Source organism: Melanaphis sacchari, unplaced genomic scaffold (assembly GCF_002803265.2).
Source record: "Melanaphis sacchari strain LSU unplaced genomic scaffold, SCAv2.0 Contig0_pilon_pilon, whole genome shotgun sequence".
NCBI lineage: Eukaryota > Metazoa > Arthropoda > Insecta > Hemiptera > Aphididae > Melanaphis > Melanaphis sacchari.
Window position 1 is genome coordinate 22442611 of NW_020270366.1, and position 21437 is coordinate 22464047.

The window sequence follows — 21437 nt, forward strand, 5'->3', positions numbered from 1 at the left end:
CGAATAAGATGACAAAGTGCTCTCTGATGAAACCAAAACACCATACTATGATTCGTTATATATATATATATCGTTTCCAGCAGCCACGATTCCGAAATAAAGCTTACACTCGAACGATACTCAAACTTTGCCATCAGTTCGGTAAATAAACCAGTCATTCAGGGCCCTACCTGGTAAACGAATTCTCTTTTTATTCGAGAACTGTCCTAGAATATACGAAAACGGAAAAATGCATAGTGCATCTATAGTGAATAAACCACTGCATGATCCACCGTTATTGTAATAATGGTAAACTATTTAGAAAAAGTTACATACGTACAGAAAACCTGTGCGATATTTTACACGTAGGTCATATGTATCAGGACTTTGGTTATTTAATCCATTTTATCGGCGGCGTGCGCGCATGTATGTGTGTGTGTGTGTGTGTGTGTGTGTGTGTGTGTGTACTGTGTGTAGTCGACCGCGATTATAATATGTTCACTCCTGACGACGAATTTCTAAATACGCTTTTTGTAACACGTCACACAGATCTGCAAAAGCTCTTAGCATTTCCTGTTCACAACTTTGTATCTCCTATCGAGTTTTTTTAACGATCAGCATTCTTAGCAAAGTAATTCATATAAAACTCGTGAACAGACATAACTACATCGCATATTGTACAAAAAAATGTCACATAATTTTCTCACTGCTTTGTAAACTATATACACTGTTTGCGACGTTCCTATATAGACTGAATCATCGGTTGACTGGCTCTTTGACCCACTTTTAACTACTGTCATCTGGATTGAATACATATTACTAACAACTAATCGGGTCTTACGTCGACATTTGACTTTAAACCTATCTGTTCTCTTCAAAATCATCATTACATTGATGTTTTTATTAAATTTAAATCCATCGTATTTGATTAAAGCTATTTGATCTTAAATGCAATTTTCTTGTTTTTTTTTTTTTTTTTACTAAAGCTAGGTTTTATTAGTTTGAATAAAATTCTGACTATTCTGTCTATTGTTAGATATACCAACACCAACATGCGTGTTCCGGTGCTCCGACGCACATCAGGTATTTATGAGTCAAAGTTTTAGGGAGAGATGTTCCGTAGCCACTTGTAGAATGTTCCTTTGACTTGCTTAAGCAGTAGTATGTATACTATTATTATTTTACTGTTAATATACAAAAACTACCTTATAATACCAAGATAGATGGTCAATATTTATTATTTATATCTACAAGTAATTAACTAAAAGGTTAGGTTGTTAAGACTGTATGGTAAGAATTTTAAAGCTACAAATAGCTGTATATGTTGCATAATGACGAATAATGTTTTTCAAAAATTAAGTATTTCAACAAATAATAATTTGACTAAAATATTATTAGTTATTTAATTTTATTTCAATAATAAATTATCATAAAATGACAATTATTATAAGAACCTAATAATTTATCTAGAAGAAATGCAATGCAAATAAACTCATAAAAGTATGAATAATCGTATATAATATAAAGAAGTTTGACAAGTGGGTACCACTCTTCTATGTATTAAGTGTTGAGTGGATAATAATTATAGATATGTTAAAATTTAAACTTTAAATTCAATGATAATATATCATTGAATATGAAAAATAATTTTACGAAAACAATTCATCAGCCTTTATCACTAAGTAATATGCTTATTTTATGTAGTTATTAGTAATTTATTTTATTTTTATTATTATAGTAAGTTCATATTATTGTTTCCGAAAATATTGCAATTATTTTTTTATTAGTTTTTAGTTATTATAATAATTTATATATATAGCATAATATCAACTTTTAATATGAAATAAAATTTGATAAAATCCTTTTATAAATATCGTAAATCAGTAAAAATAGATTCAAAGTACTTACAAAAATATAATTTTAAAATTAATCTAAAATTAATTGCGTAATATAGTTGAATTCATAATAATGTAAAATACATAAAATTATAGGTTTCCACGAATGTTTTTGAAGTACAACAAAATAATGTACATATCGTTATTTATTGTTTAAATAACTAATTTCGTCCAAATAGAAAATTAAAATGTCTGTAAAAAACAATTGCCTTTATACGTTTTTTTTAGATTCTATAGTTTCAGTATGAACTACTTATAAAGAATCTTTTATTAAATTTTCAAGAATTTGCGTCCAGTGAATAACGTTATATTGATATTTTTAGAAAAAAAAATTAAAAATTTCTTATCCCTATAAATATTTTAAAATGAGTTGAAATATTTTTTAAATTAACTCGTTAATAGAAAAAATATTTAAAAAATTTAATGTAATTTCAAGTATTTAAAGTTATTGGCTTTTGAGTTAAGTCTAAGAAAATACAATCAATCTGGTCTAAAATTAGATTTGTGTAAAAATTTTCGTTTTTCTTTAATTTTTTATTTGTTTTTCAGTACTAAGAATTTTTAAGTTTAACCTCATCAAAGTACAGACTAAACCCAATATTAATCCAAAACCACCCCCATTTTTGAAAATTGAAGTATTTTAATGACAACTTATTGTATACTCAACCACGTTATAGTAAAATCAATACATTCATCGCTTTGCTCAGAATCTAAAATATATGTTTTTATAAACTTTTTTTATTATTAATAAAATGTTAATAATATAGCATTATACCTCAAACAATTTGGATATAAGACAAAGTATTTGAAATATATTCAAACTATAGCCGAAACTTTTTTCCAAACATTTAATTTTTATTAAAAGTTTTGATTACTTTACCGGTGTCAACCACAACGCCCGAAAGTGAATCTTCTTCTCTAAAAATAATTAAGAACTATTTGCGAAACACTACCGTTACACTAATTGGTTTAGCACTATGTAGTGTACATAGAAATATTCATGTCGATCCTGTGGTAATAATTAATATGTTTTTCTACAGAAAAAAAATAGAAATTTAAAATTTGTGCTTTAAAATTGAATTTTATTTTATATTTTGTAATATGCTTATTTCAATAATTATTAGCAAATCTTATTAATCTATGTATGGATGCTTAAAAAATGTAAATGTTTAATTGCTTTAAAGCATTTATTAATTTTCCGCTTTTTTTTTAATCCCCTCATCAAAAATTTTTTTTCTGTGTACGGCTTTGTTTGACATCATTACAAACAGTATGCACGTATATTATAAGTATTCTTGAAAACTGCTATATTAGTATTGTAATGTTGAATTATAAAATAATAATAATATGAATAATTGTTGTGATTTATTCTTACACAAATATTTACTATATAAATAAATAAAACTCGTTTCAAGTCTTATACGATTTTAACAAATCAGTAAAAATATTTTCAAACAAATCTACAGGAAATGATTTTCAAATTATTACACAATATCCAATTTTTTATTTAAAATAAATTCGAATTACATATATGAATTATTTATAATATTTTTTTCTTCCTCAAACCGGAACTGATGATATATCCATATAGCCCCAAATAATATATGGTTTATAACTTGACTAAAAGTAATAAATTTAATAGTAATGGTGTTTTGAATTTTAATACATATAATATTATGTACTCACATAGGTCCCAAAATATGCAAATTTGTAGTATATATTTTTTGTTTGTTTTTAGTTCTATCTGCCGTTGTTTTAATAAATTATTGAATATATAACGAACGGAATACAAAAATATAAGAATTAATAAAAACTATTTCAATTACATCGAAATTTTAACGACCATCTTATGATAATATACCGTGTGTAAGTAGGTACTTTTGTATAATATTACATAGTCTTGGACATTTGATTGATTTTTATTGTCAAACGATATTACGTGGACGCAATTTAGTATGTAAAACAGGCATTTTGACCGTACAACCAACTTACTATGAACGCACCAGTGGACTATATGTACATTATTGTTATTAGTTTACAGTCGATTAGGCGATAAGCTCATACATAGGTGATGATGGAAAGGCCGGCTTACGATGGCTTTTCCTGTAAAATGATTCCTAAGCGCCTTGACTAAAAAATATATATATATATTCAGTTTTGAAGGGTAATTACTAATTATTATTTTGTAACATGTAATATTGGAACGGCTTGTTATTTGTAATTAATTATAAATTGGATTATATTTATAAAGTCAATAGTTGTATCTCCCATAAGCATTGTCTTGGAAATAGAAACATTTTATTTTATCAAGATTAATTATTAAAAAGTAAATTATATTTCATGCTGTCATTTTATTTTTTATTACTATCATCCGTAGCCTATATATATATATATCATTATGTATTTATGTATTATTATTTATTGAAAAAGATCAAATAGTAATTTTAATTGTAAGAGAAACACAAATATTTAAAACATCCTTAAAGAAGTAGTTTTATAAATTGGTTTTATATTTAAAGTTTTCTTCGAAAAATTGTCGGTCTCCTTATAATTAAACTAAATCGCTATCAACTCGTGCTTAAAATATACATTTATAATTGCTCGTAAATGGTAATACTAGTCAATTCTATGACTGTTTGGTATTGTGATTTTTTTGTGATTGGAAGACTACATTTTGTGAAACCGCTGTAAAATCATAATGATTCCACGAATAAAAAAAATATGATCGTTTGTACGACAGTTCCATTATACTGGTAAAATACGATTTAACTTTTTGGAAACACAATTCCGTTCAATTTTTAATAAGTAATAAGCTGTCAAAACAACTTAAACACAACACAATTGTGTATGATTTTCTGTACAATGATGTCATTTTTATTTGTAATAACTATACGTCTTATCATTTGTCATTTTGTTTAATCTTTCTAATTAATAAATTTTTCAATACAAAAAGATAATTGAAAAAATTAATTTACTATTGAAGTTAAATAGTTAATATTTAGAATTTTATAAATATTTTTGCTATTTAAAAATAAACATCTCGGCACTCATTGCAAATATTTTATTAAATTTTAGTGAATCTTATGTATCATTAATTTTTTAATCTAAACGTTGTGTGTTAGTTAAGGCCATTAAATTTAAACGTTCTTGAAATGCTGATCTCATTTTTGTGTAAGACTTTTTTTATGAGTTCTTCATAACTGATTTAACCAAATTAATAAAAGGGTATGGACTAATGTAAGCGAACGTTATACGTTCTATGAATGCTCTCCGATTCATTTGTTGTCCTTGAAAAAAACCAACTATTTAGGTAGCATATTAAACGTATACAATGGCAATAAGAAAGATATGACATCTTGATTATAACTTATTATATGTACTATATACTAAATACTTATCTGATGTATAATGATTTTATTACCGTTGTTAGTTATAAATGTAACTTTTATAGCTACGTATATGTGTGCTAAGTAATAAGTATAATGTAAAATATAAACTATAAGTACTAAATAAACTGTACTAAAAACGATATTCAATACATCTTAATCTCAATCGTAATATGTTTAAGAAAAATAAAGATTACAAGTTTTGTTAACTTAAAGATATTTGGTGATTCGTGCAATTTTAAACACTATTATACTAAGCCAAATACATAACCTTATGAAATCTGGCGACGTTGTACGAAAATCTTGGGTAAAAAACGTACGGAATCGGGTTATATCCTACATTATACGTATAAAGTAGAATGTCGTTCATGTTTTTAGGGTACAGAAAAAACATATAACAGATTGGATCGAAGAAAAAATGTAATTGAATAACCATAGTAAAATATCAAGTTTGTAGGGAAGGGGTGCTGTGGTAATTAAAAATAAAAACGGTCGTCGATTTTGGCTCTAAACTTTTTTTTCGATTACACTAATTAGATCACCGTGGACGACTGCAGAGATACGTGGTACGTTATTAATTCGTACGTGACGCTGTCCCTGAATGTCATGCGTGTTTTAGTGACCATCCGATGGATAGAATCGAAATCAAAAATTGTAAAACGCATAATAATACAATATCTGCGTAATGCAGCGTGGTCATCGAATAATTCGATAGGCGTTAAAAATATGTCACTTAACGCTATGGCAATAAACGCAATGATATATAGCACCTAACTTTACACGTGGAATTGAGAACGAGGATATACGATCGGCCCGTCGGTCATCCAAGACTTGACGTAAACCGTTTTAGTAAATATAAATATATATATAATATTAATTATTATGTACATATACACTGAGCACTACGACAACACCCCAACACTCTCGCGGGACCGAAACTCAATAGCCGCAGAATCAAGCACTCGGCACGGTGTATATATTAGTATTATTATTATTATTGCAGTATGACCTATTTTATAGGTATGATGTTTTCTTGTCCAGCTATGACACGAGGAAATTAGAAAACATAATGGGCCGCCCTGTATAATATCATGGCGTTATATTGTATCATGTGATACACGCGCTACCGAAGACACGACACAATGACCATCGTGTCGACGTTTGAATAACATTATTGGATTTGGTATAATACTATATTATCATGATTATGTCTGACATAAACAAAACGTCTTACCCACTAAAATCGTATGTTTATAGTTTTGTGCGAAGCTCGTGGTGGTCGGTCTCATTACGACAAAAAGTATTATGTAATATTATTAATTACCATCTCGAAACGTACGGTTCTAAGTGCATTTTTTTAAAAAAAATTAAAATTCATGCTTTACAACAAAATTATAATTATACGTATTGGTAAAGGTTCGCAAAATTATAAAATTTTGTTTTACCTTTAACTTAAAATTTATAAAAAAAATCTAAATATAAAGTGTTACAGATGATATCGCATTTTATCATGCAAACAATAATACAAATGTGATGAATTTTAGTGGAAGAGAGAAGCTTAACCCCTTGAAAATTTTAATAATTTATTTATTTTAACTGTATAATCTTCCACGAGGCTTAGAAGCTTTTTATCTTTCCAGGGTGGAGTGGGAAGAATGAAGTTGTGGAAAGTATTTTCGGATTTGCTTGTTCGTGTCATCGTAAACAATTCTTTTATCGTGAATATTGTATTAAAATATTTTTTTCAATAGTATACTCGGTTATATTATAATGTTTAACAATGAACCGAACCACAAATCGTGTGAAAAAATGAATATTATTTTTCCTTACAATCAATTACAAAAAACATATATTATTGAGGTATATTCAAGTGTATATATTAAAAATAACAAAAAAGTTTTATAAAGTAAAATCAAAAAAAAAAGTCTTTAAAAACTTTATAAAACTTTATACAGGTTTCTCAATACAAATCATTGTAGAACCAATAAATCTATTGCTTCGTTCAAAATCTAAAATATTCAAAGCATTTCTATTAATTTGATTAGTTAAATATTTTAACTATCAGTCTTATTTCTATAGTAATAACTTAATGTATAATAATCAATAGTAATGTACCTAGTAATATTGTGTTTGCGGTAAGTATTATGTCGTTGATAGAATTCTGGTGGTTTTCTCTTTTATATATTAATAAAAAGTTATATTATGGCGTGTAACACGCGCAAGAGTGGGGATAGTCACTGTGTTTGGATTAATTAATCTGTCAGTTTTGATTTGAAAGCTTTGGGCGAGGAACAACGCAAAACTAGCCTATGCACGCCTGGTTGTCATAAAAAACAAATAAACAGTCATAACTCATAAGCAAAAAACACAGCTCTTACTGATAAAAATAAAAATAAATATATTTATATACATATATGTATATAATTAATAATATTAATAATATTAATAATTATGTTGATGATTATACAAATAATTATTATAAAAATAATGTCATATTGACGTACGTGGGTATTTATTATTTTCACGTGCATTCATACTTCTTCTTATTATTCTAACTTATTATTCAAAACTGACTTTCTTAATAATTTTATATTTCAAACTATATAGCCATATAGGTATGAAATAATATCTATTTATCGAATTCTACTTATTTACATCGTGAGTCCTTCCCAAATTGCACTCATTAGTCATTACATAAATCAAAATAATTGAATTGCTCTTGATCCAATCAATAACATAACTAATTCAAAAGTAAACCTAGATAAATATTAAATACTTACATATTTTATTTTATGGTTTGTAAATTGTTATTAAATAATTAATATTTAAATGACAAATATTTATTTATTTATTTCAATTTTATTATTATTATTTTAAAATTGTTGCCATGTTAGGTAATATTATTATTACTAAAAACAATAAACTTTATGTTTAAAAATACAAATTATTTTGCTGACTAGTTCGAACGAATAAAATTCGAATATACCCATTTTCCAATCACAGCTACGATTCGTCCTTTCCTTAGCCCTAGTATACACTAGGTATAAACTACGCACGTTTTATCGTCTTGTTTATACGTCACCTGTTTATATTAGGTATATGTTTAGAAGTTTAACGATATTATTATTGTGTTTATTATTATATTTCGTGGTTTATAATGTTTCCATGTCCGATCACGGTCGGTGCGCTACTGTGTATGTGATAGGTGTTAAATTGAGTAGTCTAAAGATGTACGCGCGATCAGCGAGTGATAAATGACGGAGTTTATTCAACTGGCGGCTAACCGACCAATCGAAAGGGCATGTAAATAGTCAATGTCTATACACCGACAGTCGAGACGCCTTCGCAGTTGATTCATGACGTTCAAACCGCTCGGTCTTCGCCGCGGTAATATTCGCATACTCGAGATAACTTATTTTACTATTTGTTATTTTTATAAATTATGATATTTATTTAAAAAAAATAATTTTGTCTTTCTTAACTTTGACATTTTTTTTTTTTCATTTCAGTACTGGTGTGTTTTATATATGTATAAATGAATATAACCTCAATTTTGAATTATTACTCGAAATTTTCAAATCATTAAATATATAATTACAATAAAATTTACTTATCACACTTGTTAATAGAAGCTAATAATTATTTAATAATATACACAACAAATACAATAAAAGTTTATTCAGTGCTCTTAAAATAATTTTATTTCATCAACCTTACCCTTAATGTTAATTAAAAATTATAATCGAAAGAAAAAGTTCCATATTCCAACGTAAGTACTTATAAATATTTAAAACAGAAAATAATACATATTTGTATTCTATTTATATATCAGGTATATTAAATTTGTAGATATTCTAAAACAAAACAAAAAACATACCTAACTTAAAACTAAAGTAATATATTTAAATTCAAATTTAATTTAATCTAAAAAAAATTCGTTTAAATACTATATATTGTTGATGTCTAAAAAATAATAACTAGTTATTAGTTATTAATATCTTAAGTTGATTTTTATAAATATAACACTAGTTTTTGAAATCAGTAACCGATTTTGTAAACAGTTAAGTTTGAAACATAAATAAATTACTTTTAAGATGTCTTGTTAAAATATTTATACAAATTAATTTTAAAACATTTATTATTATTTTTAATGTAGTTTAGTGTTTATCATGTAAATATAATTTATTGTAAGGGTCACAACCCAAAGACATGAACTGAGGTTCGTTAGTATTATTTTGTTTATTTTACTGTCTAAACGATTATTTGTCGAATGACTTGGATGGTACCTAAAGATTGAGTTTAAAAAAATGATTTAAATTTAAATAGTAGACATAACTATATACAAACACTTATTTTCTGTAGCATGGACAATTTCAAATAATATTTTGAAATTTGAAACCCAGCACATTTGTTCATGCGTAGATTTTAATTGATCGTCCTTAGGTATTTGATAATAATATTACAACTATTATAATTTCTATTAATTGGTTGACTGAAATTTAACAAATATTATCAATGGTCGTTAACGTACGTTATTATTATAAGTTCAAAATTCTAAACTATCATTAATAATTTACAATAGTCACAATATAATAAATTGTGTGTATTTAAAATTATTTACATCACAAAAATATGAATTATCACGCCGCATTTATAAATATCTAAATAGTAAATACAACATTGAATACAATTAAAATAATACTTACGCGTTTGACGCTATCAAAAATCAATAACTATTAATGGTTGTCGTGTCATTATAAGAATTAAAAATTGTTAAAAATACGATAATACACTACTATATTTTGTAAAAATAAATTATATGAATATTCACTTAATTACAATTCGTGACCGCAAAACGTTATGTTTAGTAATATCGAAGTATAAAGACAGGTTAGAAAATGACGTGAGAATTTATGAAATTACTATAATAATTATAACCGCCTAAATCATTTTTATTGTTGTCATTATACAGAGTAACAGCAATAAAAACGGTAATATCAAAACTAAAACCTTTCAGACAATTAATTTATTTTAGTAGGTAACCTAACCTATTCAACAACGATCGATTCATACCGCGGTCATCTCGACAAGCAAACTGACACGTGACACCAGCCAGCATAATGTGATATTAGCAAATGCGAATGCCTTTGCGAGATCATAACTCGAATATGACGCTTATTGTCCGTTAGCATTTTGATAATTTGATAACAGGTGTTGTTTCGATTATCGAATCGTCGTTTTTTACTTATAGGAACGCACGTGGTTGTATAATAATATTGTCTGTGTACCAGGGACGACATACGCTATCGAAACCTCTGCACTGCTTCCAAAACACCGCTTTTACATTTATTTGTATAATATTACTGAAACATTATGTTCCCTATCGCAGTCACCAGATCGAGTATCGTGCATAAACTTAGGCATGTTAGTTTTTTTTCACCGATTGACCTTCGTAGAAAAAAACATTTCCCTTCAGTCGACCGGAAAACGGTCTATCCACTCTATCCACTGTCCCATCTTCATGAGCAATAAGTGGTTTATAATTTGTCGGCTGAACATTCGTCCGATATATTTTCCTGTAATATATGATATTATCTTTGACTCAAAATACGCAAGTGACTCTAAGTAATTTCAGTTACTTTTGATGGAGGCGTAAATTAATAACTTTTAATCAAATGAATTTGTACACACACATACACACTATTTATTTAATGAAATCAAAAAAACTAATTAGACAAAATGTAATTTGACTTGTCATATTAAATTATTACTGACAGACGAGTTAAAAAAAATAAAACAACCGTTTTGCGGAGCCTTTTTTTTTTGTTTATATAGTTTTGTTGGTTTCATGATTCGTATGTTTATAGATTTATAATATTTGTCTCCGTCGTCGTAGCGGCGCTTACTTTTAATTTCCGATATTTAATGCAAACGTTTGCTATACATTATTTATACATAACTATACTATATTATTATATCGTCATCACAATGTTGTCGGCGCATTAAGACGATAATGATAATTTATATATATAATATTATTGTTACTATAATCCCCGATGGCCGGTTCACTAATAATTGCGCGTTTCCAACGAGATTTTTCGCCGGCGAGACTATGATGCCACAGATGTCCTTTATACAGTATACATACATAATTTATTATTACGACGTTATTATTATTAGACCGCACGCGACCAAACTCGTAACAACACGACGCCTCTTTATTATACTTGCATTCCCAGACGGCAAAAACGTAATAATAACACGCGCGATAAAATTAATCTGCGAAATCGCTGTTTTTATATCATGCACCTATTATGAAATTGAGTAATAACAATATAATTGACAATTTTTCTATGTATAGTGTTAAATTTAACCCAATAAAAGAAATATCATGACGTGTATACTTGATTACTACGCTCACCGCTTACCCTTACCGTCAGAGGTGGATTTAAGAAACTGCGAACTATGCAGCCGCATAGGACGGCTTTTTATATGCAGCAAAATTGTATTTATTTTGTTTTTGTATAGAAAAATACTTAATTTTTTTCATGAATTTTTCAATTTTTTAAATAAATAATTAGCATTAAAACTACTTATATAACCAAATAATTATTTAATCAATTTATTATTTTTTTTCTTGTATAATAAAAATAAAGAGAAAATATTATATTTTAATTAAAACATTTTTTATTGAACTTTAATTTGATGAAAAAATAATTGCATAATACATAGAAAATTGTATTATGTAAGGCAATTTTGTTGTACAATAAGAGAGGCAAATTGTTAAATCCGCCCCTGCTTACCGTATTAGCGTACAATGTCGACCATACACGTTTATTATTACAACACATTATATTAATATGTGAGAACTAAAAATTTACTTATACGAAAGTGAATATTAACCACAAGTAGGTATATTTACAATAATATATGCATATGACTATGAGAGCGTTCGTAATGGACAGGAAAATCTTTTAGATGAGAAAAACGAAGCCTATTAAGATTTTTACGGAGAAAACAATTAGTGGTCTTGTACGCGTCTGTGAGACAATTTTAGATAAATCATAATTATTATTTACTACAGTGTAGAGTGCAGACGTATGTACTTCCGAATTGGAAGTAATTGAGTTTTGAATTTTTCAAGATTTCTGTGCGAAAAATCACAAATGTGTTCACGCCTCCATCTCACCACCTTTCCTCTCTAAATCAACAGATATTTGATAAATATTCTTTTAGGTCTACTGCAGTCTGCAGATGATAAGGGGAAAAATAGTATTCAAACCTACAAACATGTATATATATATATATGTATGTATTTTAATTTAAAAATGACATTTTCGTTTCATTTTTCTTCATTTCGTTTTGTAGGATTTTTTCTTTTTTAATAAAACAAGCGCTAAAAAACGCGTATAAAAACACGTGAAAAATTGAATTTGTACTGGTATAAGGTATACCTACGAAAAGGAAATTGAATTGAAATATCCGTCTATCGTACCATTTCGGATGAAATATTACTAAACAATATTTTGATTTATGAATACGCATTTATATAATAGGAGTATATATGTGTGTGTGTGTGTGTGTGTGTGTGTGTGTGTGTTTAATTGGAAAGTGTAAGGATACTATAATTTAATCAGTCTCCATTGACAAGTAGATAAAATAAAATAAAACAGAAAAAAACAAAATTATAAAATAATAATAAAAAAAATAATTCGGTCGCTGCGTACGGGAACATGGGAAACGCAGTGTTTTAATTTTTGCGCCATTCAGTGTTTGTTGCATAATATTTTACAGCGATATTTCAATGATAATCGTTAGCGAAACTGCAAAATAACCTGACACGTATCGGTGATATTTGCGATTACAGTTAATAATAAATACAGTCGTAGATAAATTTGTTAAGAACGATATGCGCGGATATGCACCTCGTACATGATAATAACAACATACACATCGCGCCATACTCACATCACACGGGCCACAGCCGACCACCCTGCCGCACATATTTTATTACAAATCATGTACTCGCGGGTTGCAAGGTGTGTGTAAATAATATTATGGCCATGCGTCCCTTGACGCTTGAACAATTTATTAAATTTATTGAATTTTATTTACAAGGGCTTTTAATTTAAATTTTATCCTCCTGGCGTGTGCGAGGACGTATAAAATAATAATTGTACCTATGCGTAACGCACGCATTTACCTATGTATAATATAATAATAATAATATATCGTATCCTACCGTTCGGTCGTGTTTGTCTTGTAAATTTTGTCCACAATTCGCTCACTGGTTTAAATATTTATACATCATACACACCATAGAAAATATAAACTCGGCGACTGCTATAGTAATACGCAACGGCGTCAAGGTGGGAAAAATAATGTGTACAATGTACATATATTTTATATACGTCACGATGGATGAGGTGATGGCGTCGGTGGTAGTGTGAGTTTCATACGTCGTTCGGTTCTTTTCAAATGGTAAAATGCCGAAATAAAATTCACGGCGTTCGAGAGTGTGGAGGAAAAATAAAATAAAAATACCGTACGTTCCACGATATATAATATCTGCGATGGAAATATGCGGAGCAAAATGTTTCGTACAAAATATAAAATGCTTCCAACCATCTCTGCCGCAGGTATATACTATATTATATAATACGTATAAAATATATAAATATATATATATACATTATACATACACGCGTAACATATATTATACATATAAGCTACAGCAACCCACAGCTGACGAGGGCACGCCTCTGTCGTCGTCATATGAAAATCATCGGTTTTCGCCTCTGGAGAATACGACGAAGAAAATGTTGTTTCCCGTTCACTCATCGGTGGCGGGACGAGTTTTCATAAAGAGTTCTGCGGGCAGAAGCCTTTTTTAGTTTTTCTGTTTTTGTTTTTATACCAAGCCCGTAAGACTATAATTCAATAATAAACCACTATCCTTTGGACGAAATGGACGATGACGATAACGATAACGTAGAAATTCAGCCAAAAGCGAAACGATACGGTTTTTCCCCATTCGTTTTCATATTTTTTTTTCCTCGCTCACTCACCTGACAATATAATTTAGTGACCAATAGAGAAACATCGGCTGTAGGTACGTAAAACAATATAACATGTGCGTGCGCACGCTGAAACGAGGGGTAATAGCTAAAAATCCAAAAACCCTCTGTCGTGCTTTGCGTCACTAAAACTTTGACATTTAATAGTCAGTTTAATCTCGTATATATACGATCTCATTGCAGTCGCAGCCGTCCCAGACTTGGTTCGAGTTCACTGCTTTGCACTTATTCGGTTTCACAGAACTTTGGATTCATTATTCAAATTGATCCCAACTTAAGATACGTTTATATATACAGCGCTTTTTGCATTTATTTAACCTTTATCGGCGCTGGAAACTTTGTTTCGGGTTTTCTGTAACGCGACAGAAAGTGTGTATCGGTCACGAGAGTAAATTACATTAAAATTTGCGTACAAGGAGCTGTCCTTGTTATACATGAGATTATACCTACTACACAAATGAACATATTCGCGACCAGAAAATTAACTCAGATGCTATAATAAATATGTCTCAAACATTAGATACTTATTGCAATATTTAATTATTGTTTTTTTTTTTTTTTTTATATACATGAAAAAAACAAATGCGTTACAAATTATTTTTCTCAATTATTATAATTTTGATTACCTACATCCTGTTTTATTACTAATATTAACTACATAAAATTAACATAAAATATTAAAGTCTTGTCTCACATAATATATTTTAAAAAAACAACACTAATAAATCACATAAACATTATTTTGCACAAAAAAAAAAACTTTTGATAAAAACGATTTAGTTGTAAGTTATAACTATAGTATAATTTATGTATTTTTGTACCTACTTCTTAGTAAGCTTCACGAAATTGCTTATTTAAAAATTATTTAATAATATATGTTCATAACTCGACAGTTAGTAAATATTTTTATAAATAAACAAATTATATTTAAATATAATTCAAGTTCATCGATTTTTGATTTAAAAATAAACGAATGCTGATTATTATCAATAGCACATAACAATTAGTTAATAATAACAGTAAGAATATAATATACCGTGTTCAAATGCCATCACACTATAAACATGAAATATTATGATCAGTCTTTCATTAGTAATGCAACTACTATTAGAGCGGCACTCTGAAAAATATTCTATAGATTACAGTAAAGTTGTATCTCTTATACCTAACCATGAAACGTATTGAACTAAAATGTATTCTAAAATTTAGTTGTTCAAAAAAAAGTTTAGATTTTAAAATACAAAACTTATGATTGAATACTTTATTTTTGTTTCAGAACAATTACGCACAAGCTGCAATAAAACCGTTCCTATTGACATGGCGATGAGATGAGATCCAATGACTTTTGGCCGTTACTGTGGATATGCATATTTCTTTGGTTCCACGCTCATTCTATCCGTAGTCAAACACCAACGCAAACTATAATCACAACATGTCCAGCTCAGATTTCTGATCAGTCGTGTTCTTGTTACGACTTTCAGGACGGCATTTTTCTCGAATGTCCCGGAGCTACTGGAACAGGTGTGCGCAATGCACTGTCCTCTGTATCCGGAGGTTTGATTCAGTCACTGAACATCTACGACCTGGAACCCACCGTCTCTACCTTGTCCGCAGACCTATTTCCTCCAAACACCAAACTCCGACAGCTTCAAATATCCCACTCTAATCTGTCGATAATCACAGAAGATGGGTTGAACAACATTAAAAACTTAGAGTCTTTTGCAATGTTATCGGGTAAACTACGAGAAATACCGCAAAAAACTTTTACCAGTTTGACGCTATTGAAGACAATTGATATTGAATCCAATGATATCGCCGAACTGGGTAGTTATGCATTCTCTGGTTTGCAATTAATCAAAATCAACCTCAAGGGTAACTCAATTCTCAAAATATCAGAATATTCATTTGCTGGTTTAGAAACAAGTCTCACCGAACTTGATCTGTCTGATAATAAGATAAAAACGTTTCCGACGTCCGCCGTCAGACGGTTAGAACGTCTCATGTCCTTAAGAATCGCATGGAACGAAATAGCGTCGATTCACGACGACCGTTATTCATATATGAAAAGTCTAGTGCAGCTAGACCTGAGTTCCAATAATTTTGAATCAGTTCCTGAGGATGCATTCCGTTTATTTCCTAAGCTCAAGATGCTGTCTCTTTACTACAATTCAATTGAAAGCATACACAAACGAGGTTTTAGCACGCTGATCGAACTTGAAACTATCGACATTAGTCGCAACAAAATAGTATTCATGGATTTTAGCACATTCAAATGCAACATTCACTTACGGACTATAGACTTAAGCCATAATCATATTCATTATATTAGCGGTTTGTTTGCTAATCTTCCCGAGCTCAGAGAACTATTTCTTTCTGAAAACAATATACTAGAGATTTCAGGTGACTCGTTTTCCAATTCTCCTAAGTTATCGGTAATATACATTCAGCAAAATGCTATTAGAATAATCGAATCTGGTGCTTTTTCAAGTTCACCCGAACTAATGCAATTGTATTTAAGTGACAATTATATAGAAACCATAGATGCCAATGTATTTTTTCATTGTAATAAACTCACATCATTGAGTTTGGATAACAATCGTATTGCTAAAATCGAAAACGGTGCGTTACGAAACAATTATCAACTCAAAGAACTCAGACTGCAAAATAACAAACTATCAAAAATATTACAAACACAATTCGAAACGTTACCTGAATTGTTGGAATTACATTTACAAAACAACGCAATAATGGAAATTGAACCTGGTGCATTCAAAACGCTCAAAAGTCTACAACATATTAATCTCCAAAACAATGTCCTCACTCATTTAGGTGACGTATTTCTACATGATGCACCATCATTAGTGTCAATACAAATCGATTCTAACGTGTTAGCAAGTTTAAATAACAAGACACTGCATGGTCAATCCAATCTAAAAGTAATGTGGCTGAGTCACAACAAACTAAACAAATTGGATAAATCCCTATTTGCTGACCTATATCAAGTACAAAGGATTTACTTGAACAATAATTCCATTGAGAATATCGAAGTTGGAACATTTGAATCAATGCAAGCGTTGGTATTTCTGGATCTTAGTTTTAATCAGTTGCAAGAAATAACTTCTAAAACATTTGCTGAACTCAGGGGTTTGAATGAACTGCACCTCACGGATAATCGTATATCTCGGATAGACGCAAATTCGTTCGCGGCGCTGAAAAAATTAACGGTTCTTAACTTGTCCAATAATCCGCTTACGAAATTACATAAGTACATGTTTCAAAAAGATTTACCCATTCAAACTTTATATCTCAACAATTGTTCTTTAAGAACCATTGATAACGGAACATTTTCCAACTTGAACGTTCTTAACGAACTTCACCTGAAACAAAACTACTTATTTGCCGATGCGTTACTCCAAGTGGATGTGCCTACGTTGACTGTATTGGACATATCTTACAACAATTTAGATGGTCTTAATTCAACTGTCTTAAAGTATCTACCAAACGTAAAGCACGTGTATTTAGACAATTGTAATATAGGTCAAATTTTTGCCATGACATTCAAATTTAATCTTGAAGTATTTATGATGTCTTTATCGAACAATAAACTGACAGCTCTACCTGCAGATTTGTTCAAAAGACAGACCAATTTAAAAACTCTAATTTTGGATGGGAACGACTTTAACACCATGCCTTATGCTACATTGGCGAATTGTGAAAATCTACAAAAACTATCTGTAGCCAGAAATATGTTAACCGAATTAGATATGACAAAACTGACTAATATGAAAAATCTTCAAAGCCTTTCAATTTCTGAAAACCGAGTTCAAATACTTGCTGGGTTTCCATCTTCATACTTCACGCTTTTAACCGATTTGAATTTGTCAAACAACATACTATCATCATTACCACTAAACTTTTTTCAATCACTAGAACATTTAGATATGTCCAATAATCATTTCAATAAAGTACCTCAGCTTACCAAAAATCTTCAGTTCTTGAATCTTACTAATAACCCATTGGGCCAAATACATGAAACAACAAAACTCATGACAATCGAGCACATTGACTTAGAAGAACTCCACATAAGTGGAACGAATTTATCGGTACTAGCAAGTAATGATTTCTTGTCGCTCACCAATCTTCATCGTTTGTACATATCTAATAATAAAATATCAAAAATATCTCCTGGTACGTTCAGCGTTCTCGAAGAACTACACACGCTTGACTTAAGTAATAATCGTATGGAATTTCTACCCCAAGAAAGACTACAGGGATTATCACATCTCCGGTTGTTGAATTTGTCTCAGAATTCATTAAAAGAAATCGAAGACCTTTCCTCTGACTTGATATCACTGCAGGTGCTCGATATTTCATATAACCAACTGGAAAAAATCAGCAAAGGTTTGTTCCGAAACTTGGAAAGCTTAGCTGAACTATATCTATATGGAAATTGGCTATCATTTATATCTCCAGACGCATTTCGATCGTTAAAAAAACTCAAGATATTAGATTTGGGTAAAAATAATTTCAAAAACTTGCCAATAAATGCTCTTAGACCGTTGGAAACACAAATAAAAAGTTTGCGTACAGAAGGTAAATAAAAAAATTGCTTAAAAATGATTATACTTATAAAAATGTATTAACAAATTGTTAATTTATTGAATTTTATTTTTCAGAAAATCCAATTAACTGTGATTGTGAACAACAAGAGCTATGGGAATGGATAAGAGATCACCAAAAGTTAATGTCCGATCTAAGCACGAAAGGCTTGATCTGCCACCACCCTCCGGAACTCAAGGGCCAACAATTTATAGAACTTGAGCCTCCTGCGTTTTGTGCCATGCCCGTCGTACTCAAACTCGCTATTCAAGACATTCAACCATATTCAATCTTCGTGTCATGGAAAGGTCGAAATCACACGGGCCTTCACGGTTACAGAGTAGCGTATTATCCAATTGAAGATCCGGATTATCCGGCAGCGGCAATTTCATCGGTTGCAGTTATTCCAAATGTAAGTCACTTACTACCCTTAATGATATTTATAACGGTGGTTATCGTGTACGATTTTACAAAAAAAAAACTATTTATTTTTGATTTTGTTTAGATCATGAACAAATTTCTCGATAAAAACACTCAGACTACTCTCTTGGACAACCTTAAACCAGAAACCCGGTACTTGGTATGTGTGTTAGGTTTGGGCAATTGGATACCGATGAACATCTCACACCATCTGCAGAACGATGCTCAAAGTAGTCGTTGTACCGAAGTGAAAACACTAGAAGGTGACATAGCGTATTACTCCGATGAACATCACAAGAGCTCAATACTGACCAGACGGTTAGGTCTAATTATCGGTAGCTGTTTGGGCTGTGTCGTGTTTATAGTGTTGGTATCTGTACTTGGATATCTGAAAATAAAAAAACAAAGAGAAGACACGAAAAGAGAACAACCACTTCCTCCCGAGTATCTATCGTACAGGCATTTTTCTTTGCATACCACTGACCCAATTGTCGCCGCTCCCGCATTGAGTCAAATTGGTCCGATTACTACTGTACATTAAACGACATTTTGTTTTGATATTATTATTATTATTATTATTATTAATATTATTATTGTTATTATTGAGTGGTACTATGATATCATGTTTGATCCCATAGTAAAATGTTAAAAAAAACATACCTATAACATGATGTACCTTAATAAGATTAACATAATAATTAATTACAATGTTAAATCAATAAGTGTTTGTAAATGTAATATAACCATTGTCTTTTTTTTTTCAAACAGATTCAAAAATTATAGCACAATAATTATTGAAACTGTAATGTTTTTGTAAATAAGGTAAATTTGTTCCAATCCATACATAGACCCATTATTACGAAATACCAATAGATCGTATTAATTGTTACATAAATTTCAAAATAGTAATGGTAAATGAAATATAAAATACATGCGTATACGTAATATATAAATAGTATGTACTTGACATGTGCATGTGATACAAGTTCAATATCACAAACAAACTATTGTTAGGGGTGAAAGGTTCGACCGATTTTGTTTTTTTTTTTTTTACGTAAAAAGATATTTTTTTATTTTATCAGTTTACGGTTTTACACAAAATACATCGATGTTATTAGTATAAGTACCAAAATTGTATTCTTACTCCCGTATGTAAAACCATTTTCGATTTCAGAATAGAAAGTCGCGTTCGAAAATGTTTATATTTGCGATAAATCTATTATACGGCAGTTAACGTGCTGTTTATTAATTAAAACTGTTTTCAAGAGCAATGGTAAAAGTGTAGGTGATATAACACAAATATTACTATTATACCAACAGAGATAAGAAACTTTTACCTCCCTGTGGCCTCCTAGTTACCCGACCACCCTTCAAGTCGCCACGTATCCAAACTTAAATAAATGATTACTATCGCTAATCTATTGCTTGATTTACGATTAAAATGTATGTCCGGCATAGTCATTGCTTTGCGTCGTGTGATTTGATCACTACAGACGTATCATTTCGTCATTTAGTATGTAACATCGATTTGCTATTTCCATCAATTAACTGCCAATTTGTTTTTCTTCACGTCAAACTGTGTAAAATTATTCGACCATAGATTGATCTGCTGAAGCCTAAATTTCAGTAAAATCAATTTCATTTTTCGCAAATAAATATAACATTAAAAGATGTAACCATATTGAATGTATTACAATAGAATTTATAAACTAATAACAGGTATTAGTATTTTTTTTTATTTTAGAATTTTAGATTAATTTTAGCTACCGGCAAACCAAAAATTTGATACAGACCCAAAATTATTAACGACAAAACAACAATAAACAAAAATAAACAATAATACTTTCCTTTAAAATTATTTAAAATTATGTTGTCGTGTGCTCAAAATTCATGGTATTTTGAAAATCATATTTTTTTTAAAAAAATATATAGGTAATATAGTATTATACAATTCTTAAACACCAAAGATCATCGGAAATTGCCCATACTTATAAATCACTGCAATCAATATTTAACGTATTCGGTTTTCATCGTGAAATTGAATTAGAGAGATGTATAAGTCCTACGCACGTAATTTTCAA

At 29.6% G+C, this 21437-nt stretch overlaps 1 protein-coding gene across 4 annotated transcripts in view; it reads left to right on the top strand.

The window, feature by feature from the left end:
• LOC112601567 (protein artichoke-like) overlaps positions 1–20047 on the top strand; it is a 106072-nt gene extending 86025 nt beyond the window's left edge. For 3 of the 4 annotated variants that reach the window (XM_025349263.1, XM_025349287.1, XM_025349271.1), the window contains 3 exons: positions 15614–18930; positions 19014–19348; positions 19442–20047. In XM_025349263.1, the coding sequence (XP_025205048.1) occupies positions 15666–18930; positions 19014–19348; positions 19442–19897 (4056 nt within the window). In that variant the 5' untranslated portion in view covers positions 15614–15665 and the 3' untranslated portion in view covers positions 19898–20047. Of the gene's footprint in view, positions 1–8945; positions 9030–15613; positions 18931–19013; positions 19349–19441 lie in introns of those variants that run through there. The other variant, XM_025349279.1, reaches the window with a different exon arrangement.
• The last annotated feature ends 1390 nt before the right edge of the window (positions 20048–21437 follow it).